Source organism: Lontra canadensis, unplaced genomic scaffold, assembly GCF_010015895.1.
Source record: "Lontra canadensis isolate GAN:19392208 unplaced genomic scaffold, GSC_riverotter_1.0 scaffold107, whole genome shotgun sequence".
Lineage (NCBI taxonomy): Eukaryota > Metazoa > Chordata > Mammalia > Carnivora > Mustelidae > Lontra > Lontra canadensis.
Window position 1 is genome coordinate 5,653,576 of NW_022631101.1, and position 13,165 is coordinate 5,666,740.

The 13,165-nt window shown below is 49.7% G+C and overlaps 1 protein-coding gene across 1 annotated transcript; it reads right to left on the reverse strand.

Annotated features, from left to right (window-relative positions):
* Nucleotides 1-6,308: 6,308 nt before the first annotated feature.
* LOC116856144 (sialic acid-binding Ig-like lectin 8) lies at nt 6,309-9,647 on the reverse strand. Its single transcript, XM_032839422.1, is given in 6 exon segments — nt 6,309-6,700; nt 6,814-6,940; nt 8,409-8,493; nt 8,683-8,961; nt 9,147-9,557; nt 9,560-9,647. Coding segments are annotated over 6 exon segments (999 nt in total). The 5' UTR covers nt 9,633-9,647; the 3' UTR covers nt 6,309-6,676.
* Between the last annotated feature and the right edge of the window lie 3,518 nt (nt 9,648-13,165).

Genomic DNA, 13,165 nt, shown 5'->3' on the forward strand with positions numbered 1-13,165 from the left:
GGAGGCAAAGGTATACGTTGAGGAAGTGAGATGGAGATGGGGAAGTATGGAGCGGGAGAGGGTGGGAGGGGGGAGAGAGAGGTAGCTAATTCAGGATGTCCCCTGGGAAGGGTGCAGGGGTGTGGGCCTGAGGACTAGAGCCATGCGTTGCGGGGATGTAGGGAAGGGTCCTGGTGGAGGGTGAAGACCTGAGGTTTGGCTGTAGTTGAGGCCCTGAGGGTGCTGAGGAGCCTTTATTAGGGACAGGGGGCATCTTATCCTTCCCCGCTACACACACACACATCCTCTTCCTGTCATCTGGCCCCGTAGGACCTGTCCCAGGTGCCTCGCGACCTCTGCTGCAGTTCAGCACGCAGCCTCCAGGGGGCGCTCCATCCCCCGCAGCACGGACACTAGCGGGAACCCCAGGCACCAACCAGGGCCTGTGTGGGTGGTGGTCCTGGAGAACCGCCGCTCTCTCCGGGGACTCTTTCCCTGATGCTGAACACTTCCTGCAAACGTGGCTCTTCCCAAAAGGTTGCATTCGTTCTCGCTGCACCTACAAATTATGACTGTGCTCCTTCCACGGCACCTCAATAAACCGAGTCTCTGCCAGGGGGAGCCTATGAAAGAAGTCACTGTGTCCGCCCTCCTTCCCTGACTGCAAATCCACCCTCCCCAGATTTAAAACACTTGGGTACCGCCCGGTGCTCACACATCATTCTCAAATGGGGTCCCACCGAGGCACACTCACCAAGTGACGGCCGGGGAAGAAAATGCGATCCTGTGGAGGGTTCGTCTGGGCTGCTGTAACAGGGATCTCACAGGCTGGGGGCGGGGGGTGTTAAGCAACGAATACTCACTTCTCATAGTCCTGGAGGCTGGAAGTCCCAAGATCAAGGAGCTGGCAGATTCCGTGTCTGGTGACAGCCCACGTCCCGGTTCGCAGAGGGCCATTCCTGGACCGCCATGCCCTCGCGTGGTGGGAGGGCCAAGGGAGTCTCTGGGGCCTCTTTTACAGGGTCACTGGTCCCATTCATGGACGCTCCACCCTCATATCCTAATCACCTCCCCAAGGCACCACCTCCTACGACCATCACGTGTGTGGGGGATGGGTTTCAGCATACAGATTTTGGGGGGACACAGTCTATAGCAGTGGAGTTATCAGGTCCCATCTTTTGCATCGTCTCCGTTGGGGTTGTGTTCTCAGTTGGGCCTTCACCTTTTTCTCTTCAAGCCAAGATAGCATATTAAGGAGCAAGAAGGTGAGAAAAACACTACTATAGGATAAATTTGAATTGGTTAATTTCTAGTAAAGGAAAATTTTCACGAGTTCAGTACTTTATTATCAGACGCAATTGCTACTGACTGGCACGTGTTTTGACAGTGTGAAATATCTAATTTTCCAAAGTGAAATGCCGGCTCTTTACGTGAAGACCCAAGGCTGTCCGTGATCTGATCCCTGTTTACTTCTCTAGCTTTCCTATCTTTTTACTCCATTACTTTAATTTTTTCCCCCCTTTAATAAAGAGTAAAGCAGCCCCTGCTGGCATTCACATCCAGGCCCTGGTGTTCTCATATTAGATACAAATGATTTCACATCAGACATACCAACCCTGTGACCGCAGTGGAACAAGGTAAGGACAAGATTACTCCATAGTCATACCTTAACACAGATACAAACAAGAACATTGTTTAATGACCACATAGCCCTCACTCCCCAACCCCCAATCCAGGGTAATGTAAATGACTGTGGAAAATTTACCAACTACAGCTTTTGCCTTTGCCATGGACCGAATGTTGTAACCCTCCCACCACTCATATACTGGAGCGCTAATCCCCACTGCAGTGGTATTTTGAGATGGGATCTTTGGGGGGTGATTTGGTTTTGAGGCTAGTTTGCTGAATGAGATTTGTGCTCTCACGAAAGAGACCCCAGAGAACACTCCTGCTCCTTCTGCCATGTGAGGACCCAGTGAGAAGCCCCTCATGAATCGGGACACATGCTCTCACCAAATACCAGATATGTCCATGGCCTGATCTTGGATTTCTCAGCCTTCGGAACTGTGAGAAATAAATTTCTGTTTTCTATAAGCTACCCAGTCTGTAGCACTTTATTATAGCAGCCTGAACTGACTATGACAGATCCCACGGGAGCTCAGAGACATCACTTGGTGAGCTGGCATATATTCATCTAACTAAAACTCTTATCAAGATATTGAATATTTCCAGGGAACCTGGGTGGCTCAGTGGGTTAAAGCCTCTGCCTTCGGCTCAGGTCATGATCCCAGGGTCCTGGGATCGAGCCCAGCATCAGGCTCTCTGCTCGGCAGAGAGCCTGCCTCTCCCCCTCCCCTCTCTCTGCCTGACTCTCTGCCTACTTGTGATCTCTGTCTGTCAAATAAATAATTACAATCTTTAAAAAAAAGATATTGAATATTTCCATCATCCTAGAAAATACTATCCATCATGCCCTTTCCTATCAATACCAGTGTTCAGAGTTAGAATCTCTGCCCTGTGGATAAGCAGCAGCTCGAAGAAGAAAGCCCCTAACTTCTCAGCTGTGTTCACCTGGAATTAGCCTCTTCAATATAGCTGGCAAGGAATGGGAGATGCTGGCAGCCTGCCCTTTCCTGGGAGGAGATGGAGCCTTGTGTCCTTGCTTTACCCACCTGCAATGGAGTTTCCACCATCTTGAACTAGAATAGGGATGGAAGTAGAACCAGCAACATTATTCTTAAAAGCCAAAACTGGGAGGGGCGCCTGGGAGGCTCAGTGAGTTAAAGCCTCTGCCTTTGGCTTGGGTCATGATCCCAGAGTCCTGGGATCAAGCCCTGCATCGGGCTCTCTGCTCAGCAGGGAGCCTGCTTCCTCCTCTCTCTCTCTGCCTGCCTCTCTGCCTACTTGTGATCTCTCTCTGTCAAATAAATAAGTAAAATCTTTAAAAAAAATTTTTTTTAAAAAGCCAAAACCGGGAATGATTGAAATGTCTATCAACTGGCGATGCATAAATGAAATGTGGTGTATATTCATCCAATGTAATAATATTAAGAATAAAATGTCGTTAACTATGGATGTGTGCTCTAACATGGTTCAGTCTCAGAAATTTAATGCTTAGTGAAAGATGGCAGACACAATAGACTTTATGTGATTCCATGTGTATGAAATATTCATAAAAAAGTTCATTAGAGACTGAAAGCAGATCAATGATTTCCTGGAGCTGTGGAGGGAGTGGTATTGATTGCAAATGGGTATAAGGATCCTCTTTAGGCTAATCAAAATGTGTGACAATGACTACACAACTCTATAAATTTACCAAGAATCATTGAACTGTATACTTACAACGAATTAATTTTATATGTCATAAGTTATACCTCAATAAAACATAATTAAAAGCTTGTTGGGGACTCCTGCTTCTGAGCATGAGAGGGTAACAGGGCCCAGAATTATCCTCCTGTAAACAACTAGAATACCAAAAAAAAAACAAGAAACCTCTATTTTCTTTTTTTTAAAGATTTTATTTATTTATTTGAGAGACAGAGATTATAAGAAGGCAGAGAAGCAGGCAGAGAGAGAGGAGGAAGCAGGCTCCCTGCTGACCAGAAAGCCCAATGGCGGGCTCAATCCCAGGACTGTGGATCATGACCTGAGCCAAAGGAAGAGGCTTTAACCCACTGAGCCACCAAGGCACCCCAAGAAACCTCTATTTTCATACATGGAATGCAGACAGGGAAAAACTGTGCTTCTTGAGAGAAGGACAAAAATGAAGTCAACCATATAATCATCCAGGTTTTTTGAGAGGAGGATAGCAGTTTGTGGATAGCAGAGTGAGAGGCGATGGGGGCACAATAAAAGGGACTGCAATTTCACGGAGTTGAGGAGCCAGACATTGAAGGTTAAGGAGACTGACCCAGCTAAAATATGTAGGTCAGAGTTTCAGACAGGAGGGAGTATTGTGGAGAAAGGGTTCAAGGTCTCCATGAAAGGTCCTTGAGTGGTTGGCAGAATACCAAATCGCATGTTCACAGACTGAAACCCCATGAGGCCAAACAAGAAAATTTCTAAGGAGAGAAGCAATTACCGGAGAGCTATTAGATGGGAGATTCCCAGGGCTCACAAAAGGGCCTGGACTTGTGCATATCTCCTCCAGCCAGAGTGAAGATACCTCCTTGAAGCCATGGGGCACTCAGTAAAAGTTCTAAAAAGGCCATGGCATTCAAGTGAAAGAAAATGACCCTGACACTAGACCTATCTTAGGAGGAACTAAAAATTAAATAGTCTTTTTTTTTAAGATTTTATTTATTTATTTGACAGAGATAGTGATCACAAGTAGGCAGAGAGGCAGGTGGGGGTTGAGGGGGGAAAGCAGGCTCCCCGATGAGCAGAGAGCCCAATGCGGGGCTCGATCCCAGGTCCCTGAGATCATGACCTGAGCTTAAGGCAGAGACTTAACCCACTGAACCACCCAGGCACCCCTAAAAATTAAATAATCTTAAAAATATTAGCCCAGAGGTGCCTAAGTGGCTCAGTCGGTTAAGCATCTGCCTTCAACTCAGGCCATGATCCCAGGATCCTGGGACTGAGTCTTGCATCAGGCTCCCTGTTCAGCAGAGAGCTTGCTTTTCTCTTTCCCTCCACCCCTCCCCATGCGTGTGCTCTTTCATTCTCTCTCTCTGTCAAATAATCTTAAAAAATATATTGCCCCAATATGCAAGTAACTTAACTGCCTTAAAAAAAGTTGGTTTTTAAAGAAATACAACAAAACCAAGCAGTCAGACACATAAAATTGACAATGTCCAGCATTCACTGAAAACTCACTAGACATACAAAGGAGTATGAACACATGACACTAGACAAGAGAAAAGTCGTTCAAAGGAATCATGGTCAGACATGACACAGGAGGCAGAAATAGAAGACAAAGACATTGAAAGAGTTATTACAAGTATGTGCCAGATAGACTCAAGGATGTAAATGAAAACATTACCATTATATATTAAGAGAAGAAGAAGATTAAAAACAGGAAATGTAACTTTTTAAAAAAGATTCTATTTATTTGAGAGAGAGCATGTGTGAGCACACACATGCGTGTGAGAGAGTGAGGGTGGGGGTGGGGTGGAGAGGGAGAGAGAATTTCAAGTGGACTTTATGCTGAGGGCAGAGCCAAACTCAGGGTTGGAACTCATGACCTTGAGACCATGACCTGAGCCAACATCAAGAGTTGGACACTGAACAACTGAGCCACCCAGGCATCCCCAGGAAATGTAACTTTTTTTTTAATGTTTGTATTTATTTATTTGACAGAGAAAGAGCACAAGCAAGGGGAGCAGCAGGCAGAGGGAGAAGAAGGCTTCCCACTGAGCAGGGAGCCTGATGTGGGACTTGATCCCAGAACCCTGGGATCATGACCTGAGCTAAGAGCAGATGCTTAACTGACTGAGGCACCCAGGCACCCCAGGAAACATAACTTTTAAAGAAGAAAATATATTATCTGAGATGAGAGTTCCACTGAATAGGATCAACAGCAGATAGAACGTTGTAGAAGAATGATCAGTGAAGTTGAAGATGTAACGGTAGATCCTGTTCAAACAGCAAATATAGAGGGGGAAAAAGGATGGAAAACACATGTTCAGGGCCCTGTGAGATAGCATCAGGCCACATTACATATGTAAAAGGAGAGACCCAGAGATAATGAGAGAGGAAGAATAGGAAAAAAATACTGAAATAAATATTAGCTTCAATTTTTATTAAATTTTTTCCAAATTTAATTATAATAGTGAATCCACAGACCCAAGGTACTCAACAAATTCCAAACGGGATAATATCTTTCTCTCTCGTGTTCTCCCACTTCCTTCCTTCTCAACACACACACACACACACACACACACACACACCAAGGCATATATTAACAAAATAATTTAAACCCAGGGAAAAAGAGAAAATATTAAAACTCGCCAGAGAAAAAGACAAAACTACAAAGAAAGAAAGAAAGAAAGGTAAAAACTACAGAATTCTCACGAGAAACTATGAAAGACAAAAGAATTTGAAGTACCAAAAGGGAAGAAAATGTGATCCTTAAATTCTTTATCCCATAAAAAAATACCTTTCCAAACTAACTTAAACAGAAACTTTTCCAGACAAATAACAGCTGAGAGAATTCAGCACCAGCATACCCACACCACAAGAAAGATAGGACAAGGTATTCCAGCAAAAGGAAACGGATGCTACAGGGAAAATGTATACAAAAGAATAAAGAGACATCAAAGGGTTAATATGTGGATAAATATGAAATAGTTTATTTTTCTAATTTAAAAAATTTCTTTAAAATTCCCTGTTTTAAAAAATGATATATTTTGAGATTTATAGCACTGTATTGTGGGGTTGAAGTTTGGGCTTATCCAAGATAAACACACAGAAGCAGCATATTACACAGGGTATGCCTAATTCAAATTAATTATAACAAAAATCCATCTGTGTCCTCCTCACCACGGATGCAGAACCAGCAGGAAGAGTCTTAATGGCCAGAGGTAGAGAGACCTGATTCCTGGAGAGGAGGCAGGGTCCAGTCCCCCAGGAACCCCTTGCTCCACAGAGCTGTACAGGAGTGAGTCTCTGGGGCGAGGATCTGTAGTTTGACAGATCTCATCCTCCGGTCAGCAGCACCACCGTGAGGAAGAGGGCTCAGTTACAACTTGCAGCCTTACTCTCTTTGGAGCCTCTGAACCTGTTGGGGGAAACACGGTTCTGAAATAAGGGGCCAGTTCTGTGGAGGGCTTGCTTTGGAGAGGACAAGAAGAGTGAAGCCACCCAAGGTGTCCCAGAATCTGGGCTTTTCACCTGGTGTAGTAGATCCAGGTGAGGCCATAGGTCAAAAGGAAGCCAGCCCCCATGAGGGCCCCTCTGAGTAGGGTGAGGATTAGAGGCCAGGTGCCCCCAGAGATTTGGGGACAGGAACAGGAGATACCTGAGGGAAGAAGACCAAGAGGAGGAGGAGGAGAGTGAGGTTTCTTAAGTTCATACCTCAGTCTCGTTCACCTCAGAATGCAGGTGTCCCACGTATACTCATCCTGCACAGCTAGGTTCGTGCAAACGTGGTAGGAGCTCCACAAGTATTGGGCCTGGCAGGGGAATTCTCCTCCATCACCCAAGACCAGCTGGGGCAGCACTAGGACCCTGGGATTTGTGGGCTGGGAGGGGCTCAGAGTCAGGCTTCCCCAGCACCAGCTCAGCCTGGCAGGGAAGTTGCCATCAGTGTCACAGACCAGGCGCAGGGACCGGCCCTCCTGAACTTGAAGAGAGGTGGTTCTGACTAGGGTCTCTGGGACTACGGGACAGATAAAGCCAGAAGGGGAGGGCTGAGAGCCCCTTCTCTTCCTCTGCTCTTCCACAGACACAGGCGTGGAAAATAGAGTCTCTCAAACAGGTGTTACAAGCACAGGCAAGTAAGAGTGAAGGGCCATCTGGTGAGATGGAGAAAAGGAGAAGCACCCGATGATCCCAGGACAGGTGGATGGACCTCTGAGCAAGAGCTGGCCTGTCTAGACCTGGCAGAGGACGTCCCAGGAGGTGGGCTTTGATGTGTGATGCTGAGGAGGGGCGTGGACACACGTAGGGTCTGACCACTTGCAGGGAGAGACGTGGAGACTCACACACAGGTGATGCTCCCAGCCTTTCCTCTGAAGGCCACAGGGAACCGTGGGAGGGTCTGAGCAGGGGAGGAACAGGGCCAGATCTAGGGCACACAGAGAGACACCTGTAGGCTGAATTGTGCTGGGCTGGAGGGGTGGGGTGTTGCGCAGAGAATGGCAGGCGGGAGAGGAGGCTGGTCCCAATGCAGGGGGTCTCACTACGTGCAGGTGAGAGGAGGCGGAGGCCTGAGGGGGGCTACTGCCATGGAGATGGAGGAAGAGAGTCATTTGAGATATTTTCGAAGCTCGCTGAGTCATGGGGAGTGCTGGTTGAGGCAAAGAAATGTCTCAAGTGACTTCCAGGATGTTGACTCAGGTGGCTCGGGTGGGAGGGGCCCCCCAGGGAAGCGGAAGGGGCTCGGGAGGATCTGGACTGGATAGAGACGGACAGAGGGTCTTCTGGGCAGATGGGGGACTAGAGGCTCCAGGGCCCGGGCTTACTCACGGGGTCGTGCAGAAAGCAGCCGGAGGCCCAGTGTCCAGCAACAGGAACCTGTATCTAAGGCTCCTGGTGGGACAGTGAGATGTCATGGCCACAGGAGAAGCAGAGAATCAGAAAAAGGGCGTGATAGGAGAGTGAGGGGAGAGAGGAGGCAGCCACGGTGACAGCGAATGGTCAACTAGGATTCCCAGGGACTCGAGAGTCCATCCAGGGGAGGGGGGAGGGGCAGATTGGGTCCAGGGAGGGGATGAGGAGCGATGGGGTTCATTCTGGCAGACCCTCACAACATTCCCTTATTTGACCTCTGAGACTTCCGTGGTGCCCCAGGGCCTCTCCCACCTGTGCTGTTTCTCCTGAAGGTGTGGATGGTCAGGTTGTGTGGAGCATCTGGAGCAGAAACAAATACGTGTCCACTTGCAGTGTGACAAGGCGGCCATGAGCAAGGGGGTGGGGCCCGAGAGTTCTCTCCCTCTTGACCCTGTGCCTCTAAGAATTCTCCCCAAGTATCTCACCCAACCCCTGTCCCCCCAACACCCCCAGCCCTCAGGGACCCTGGCACCCTGGCCTGGCACTCACAGGACACGTTGAGCTGGACAGTCCTCTCCGTGCTCACACCAGCTCCGGGGAAGGTCACTCGACAGGTGAGGTTGGTGCCATGGTCCTGGGGCCTCGGGGTGAGGGTGAGTACGGGGGAGTGGGGAGCCTTGGAGCCCCAGGAGGGGAGGGCAACTCCGATCCAGGAGAAGGTGGGGGGTGTCCCCCTCTCACAGGCCCATGGCACGCTACAGGTAATGTTCTTGGGGTGGCCAGATTCTAGGGACCCCTGGATGTGGATGTCAGGTGTCTGTGTCAGAGCTGAGGAGGAGAGAGAGATTCTGGAGTGGGACCCTGAGTGTGCCCCTAGAAGCAGCCTCCACCCCAGGCCAGCTGTCTCCTCCCCAGCCAGGATGGAGATCAGGGGGTCCCTTCCCGGCCCTGCCCCAGGAGCCCTCGGGATCCATGCTTGGGACATGTGTCCTCTCCTGAAGCCCATTCCATACCCGTCACAAACACGGAGAGCTGATTCTGCAGGTAATTATATCTCACAGAAGACCCTCTCTCCACCCTAAAGAAGTATGTCCCCGAGTCCCTTCTCTGTGCATCTCTGATGTCCAGGGAGCAGTCGTAGGCCCCGGGGTCCCCGAGGAGGTGGAATCGGCCCTGGGTCTCCTCCTGCACTTTACGACCTGGATTGTTTGTGGCCACCGGAGCATGCTGGTATACACTGGCCCCTTCCTGGAACCAGTAGCCAAACGCTGGGAAAGACTCGGTCCAGAACATTTTGGAGTGGGAGAAGCGGCAGGGCACGGAGACGCACAGGCCCTCCTGCACCTTCACCGTCTCCTGCACCAGCAGCTGGAATTCCAAGCCCTGAGCCAGGGACCCTGTGGAGAATGGAGGGTCAGCAGCAGCCCCCGCCCACCTCGCCCCCTCCCCTCGGCCCACTCACCTGTCCAGAGCAGGGGTAGAAGCAGCGGCAGCAGCATCTTTGAGATGGAGGGTGTGTGGCCTCCGGTGGGTGAAGGAGAAGAGGAAGGCAGTGGGAGGGAGGCTGAGGGGGACCCACGGGAAGCTGGGGAGGAGCACAGGGTCTTGTGGTTCACAGAAGAGGAACTACAGCTCCAGAGCTCACCCGTTCTCTACGCAGAGCCGGCCACACCCTTGGCTGGACACCAAGGAGATCCACTTGGGAAGGAGAGAGCAGGAGCAGACCGGTGTCCTGCTCCTCATCTCGGAACTTCCCTCTGGCACCAGAGCCTGGACCAGGACCTCTGAAGACATGTGAGGCCTGGGACACAGTGAGTCTCCTGAGGTCTCTTCCACCCGAGGGTCTTGTCTGAGCAGCACCGTCTACACTGGGGAGCTAGTCAACTCCAGGCTAGACCTGGAAGGTCACAGCCTCATCTAGACCCTTGGGTGTTCTGTCCTGCAAGGTGGAGGACTCTGTAGGTCTGTGTGAGCCTCTGGGGCAGAAGAGAAGGGATCCTGGGTGAAGAGAAGGCCGCGGCCATTCATTCATTCATTCATTCATTCTCCGTGAGCTTAGTGAACATCTGTGTTGGGGGACTGGAGACGAGACAGCTGGACCCAGCCTGGTCCATCCTGTGACGCGGTCCCCACCCAGGGAGCCACTTCCTCCCTAGACACATGGCGCCGTCCCCGCAGGGCTCAGAGCTACAGGCACCTGTGACTGTCACATGTCCTGGATATTTTCTAAAAATATGAGTATGAGATTATTTTTGACATGAGTAAAGCAAGTAGTAAACAAGAACAACTCTTTTTAAGCTGCAAAACTTGAACTCTACCCATTACTTTTTTTTTCTTATTTGACAGACAGAGATCACAAGTAGGCAGCGAGGCAGGCAGAGAGAGGAGGAAGCAGGCTCCCCGCTGAGCAGAGAGCCCGATGTGGGGCTCGATCCCAGGGCCCTGGGATCATGACCTGAGCCGAAGGCAGAGGCTTAACCCACTGAGCCACCCAGGCGCCCCAAACTCTACCTATTAAAGAACAACTTCCCATTTCCCCTACTCCTGGCCCCTGAAACCACCATTGCACTTTCTGTCTCCAGGAATTTGACTCCTTTTGAGAACTCACATAGGTGGAGTTATCCAGCACCCATCTTCTTTGTGACCCATTTATTTAACTTATTAACTTACCGTAACATCCTCCAGGTTCATCCATGTGGCAGCTTATGTCAGAATTTCTGTCCTTTTTAAGGCTGAATAATTTTCCATGATAGGGACACCTGGGTGGCTCAATCGGTTAAGCCCCTGCCTTCAGCTCAGGCCATGAGCCCAGGATCCTGGGATCAAGCCCCGCATCGGGCTCCCTGCTCAGCGGGGCATCTGCTTCTCTGTCTCCCTCTGCTCCTCCCCCTGCTTGTGCTCTTTCTCTCTCTGCCAAATAGTGAAATTTTTTAAAAAAATCTTTCAAAAAAAATATTCCACAGTAGGTTAAGACACGTTTTTTATCTGTTCAGCTGTTGAGGGGTCCTTGGGTTGCTTTTACCTTTTGGCTCTGGTGCCTAACGCTGCTATGAACATGGGTGTGCAAATATCTCTCGGGCCCCTGCTCTCAGTTCTTTTGGATATGCACCTGGACGTGGCATTGCTGGATCATATGGTGATTCTATTACTCATTTCTTGAGGAAAGGTCATACTCCTTTATAACTTTATCTATTATCACGTCACATTAGCTATGCATTTTAACGTCTCCACTCTGGACCCCTCTTCTGATTCTGGACATTTGTACTCCTGCTCTCTCACGGACATCCCTGTTGGAGGTTAAGGGGCTTCTCCAAATGAACCTTTCAAAACCCGGCTCTCTGGAGTCCTGCCTGGAACAGGACTCTGTCCTTCCAGCTGCTCAGGGGAGACCCTGGGTATCGTCCTTGCTCCTCTCTTCCTCCCATCCCCCACATCCATTAGAGCATGCTGTTGGCCTGACCTTCGGAATATATCCAGAATATATCCTCCCCAGCTACAGTGCATCCCTGGTCCAGCGCACCACCACCTCCTGCCCCCCCTGGACCGCCGCTGGGACCCCTCCACCCCCTACCCCCAGTGCCGTGCCTCTCTTTTTTGTTGCCCTGGCCCCGGTCTGGCTGATTCTGAACAGAGTAGTCATGGGGATCCTGCTAAAATGAGGGTCTCAGCATGCATCTGCTCTCTGCAAAGGCTCCCAGAATCTTGCGGTGGGCTGCAGTGGCCTTCCTTGGGGGTCTGTGCCACCTTCCGGGCTCCCCGACATTTGCACTCCTGTGCTTTTGGCCTCAGAGCTGCCGTACTCGCAGTTCCCCTCTTCCCATCTTCCTGGAATACCTTCCTCTTAGGCAAGCAAAGAGTCTGCTTCTTCCCTCCCTTGGAGCCTTTGCTCCACTCTCACTTCCCCAGCCTCTCCGTTCCCAGAAACCCAGCCCAAGGCGCCGGAGAGCTTTTCCTCCAGGTCGGTATCAATCCATGACATGCTCTCATTTTATTTTTTACTTTTATGTATTCTTTTTTTTTTTTTTAATTTTATTTATTTGTCAGAGAGAGAGAGAAAGAGAGAGAGAGATCACAAGTAGGCCGAGAGGCAGGCAGAGGCAGAGGGAGAAGCAGGCTCCCCGCCGAGCAAGGAGCCCGATGTGGGACTCGATCCCAGGACGCTGGGATCACGACCTGAGCCGAAGGCAGCCACTTAACCAACTGAGCCACCCAGGCGTCCCACTTTTATGTATTCTTGTCTCCATAACGACAGCACTTTGACCACAGAAGTGCTTCCTGTCCCCTTGAGTTTCTTGTGATAAAATATTCGTAAAAATAAAACTTGCAAATTTTTGATACTGTAGAGGGTGCAATTCGGGGACACTGAGTACACTCACAGTGTGATGTAATGATCATCGCTGCCTCTTTCCAAAACTTTTTCATCATCCCCAACAGAAAGTCCACACAGTTACCCAACAACCCCTCCCCACCTCCATCCCTGAGCTCCTTGCAACCCCCATTCTACTTTCTGTTTCCATGAGTTTGCCTGTTCTGAGTAGCTTAGAGAAGCAGAATCAAACAACATTTGTCCTTTAGTGTCTGGCTTTTTCCTTTAGCATATTGTTTTCAAGGGTCATCCCTGTTGTGGCTGCATGACATTCCATTGTGTGTCTACACCACATTGACTCATCTGTTCTTTTGTTTTTAAATCATCTTTTATTATTATATTTTGATTTTGTATTCATTTGAGAGAGAGAGAGAGCTAGAGAGAGAGCACAAGCAGGGGTAGTGGCAGGCGGAGGGAGAAGCAGACATCCCGCTGAGGGCGGAGCCTGACTTGGGGCTCAATCCCAGGACCCTGAGATCATGACCTGAGCCAAAGGCAGAAGCTTAACCAATGGAGTCACACAGGTGTCCCAAAACTGTTTTGCTTCTTGCCTTATGATCTGGATAATTCTTTTTTTTTTTTTTAATTTGACACAGAGAGAGAGAGATCACAAGTAGGCAGAGAGGCAGGCAGAGAGAGAGGGGAAATAGGCTGCCCACTGAGCAG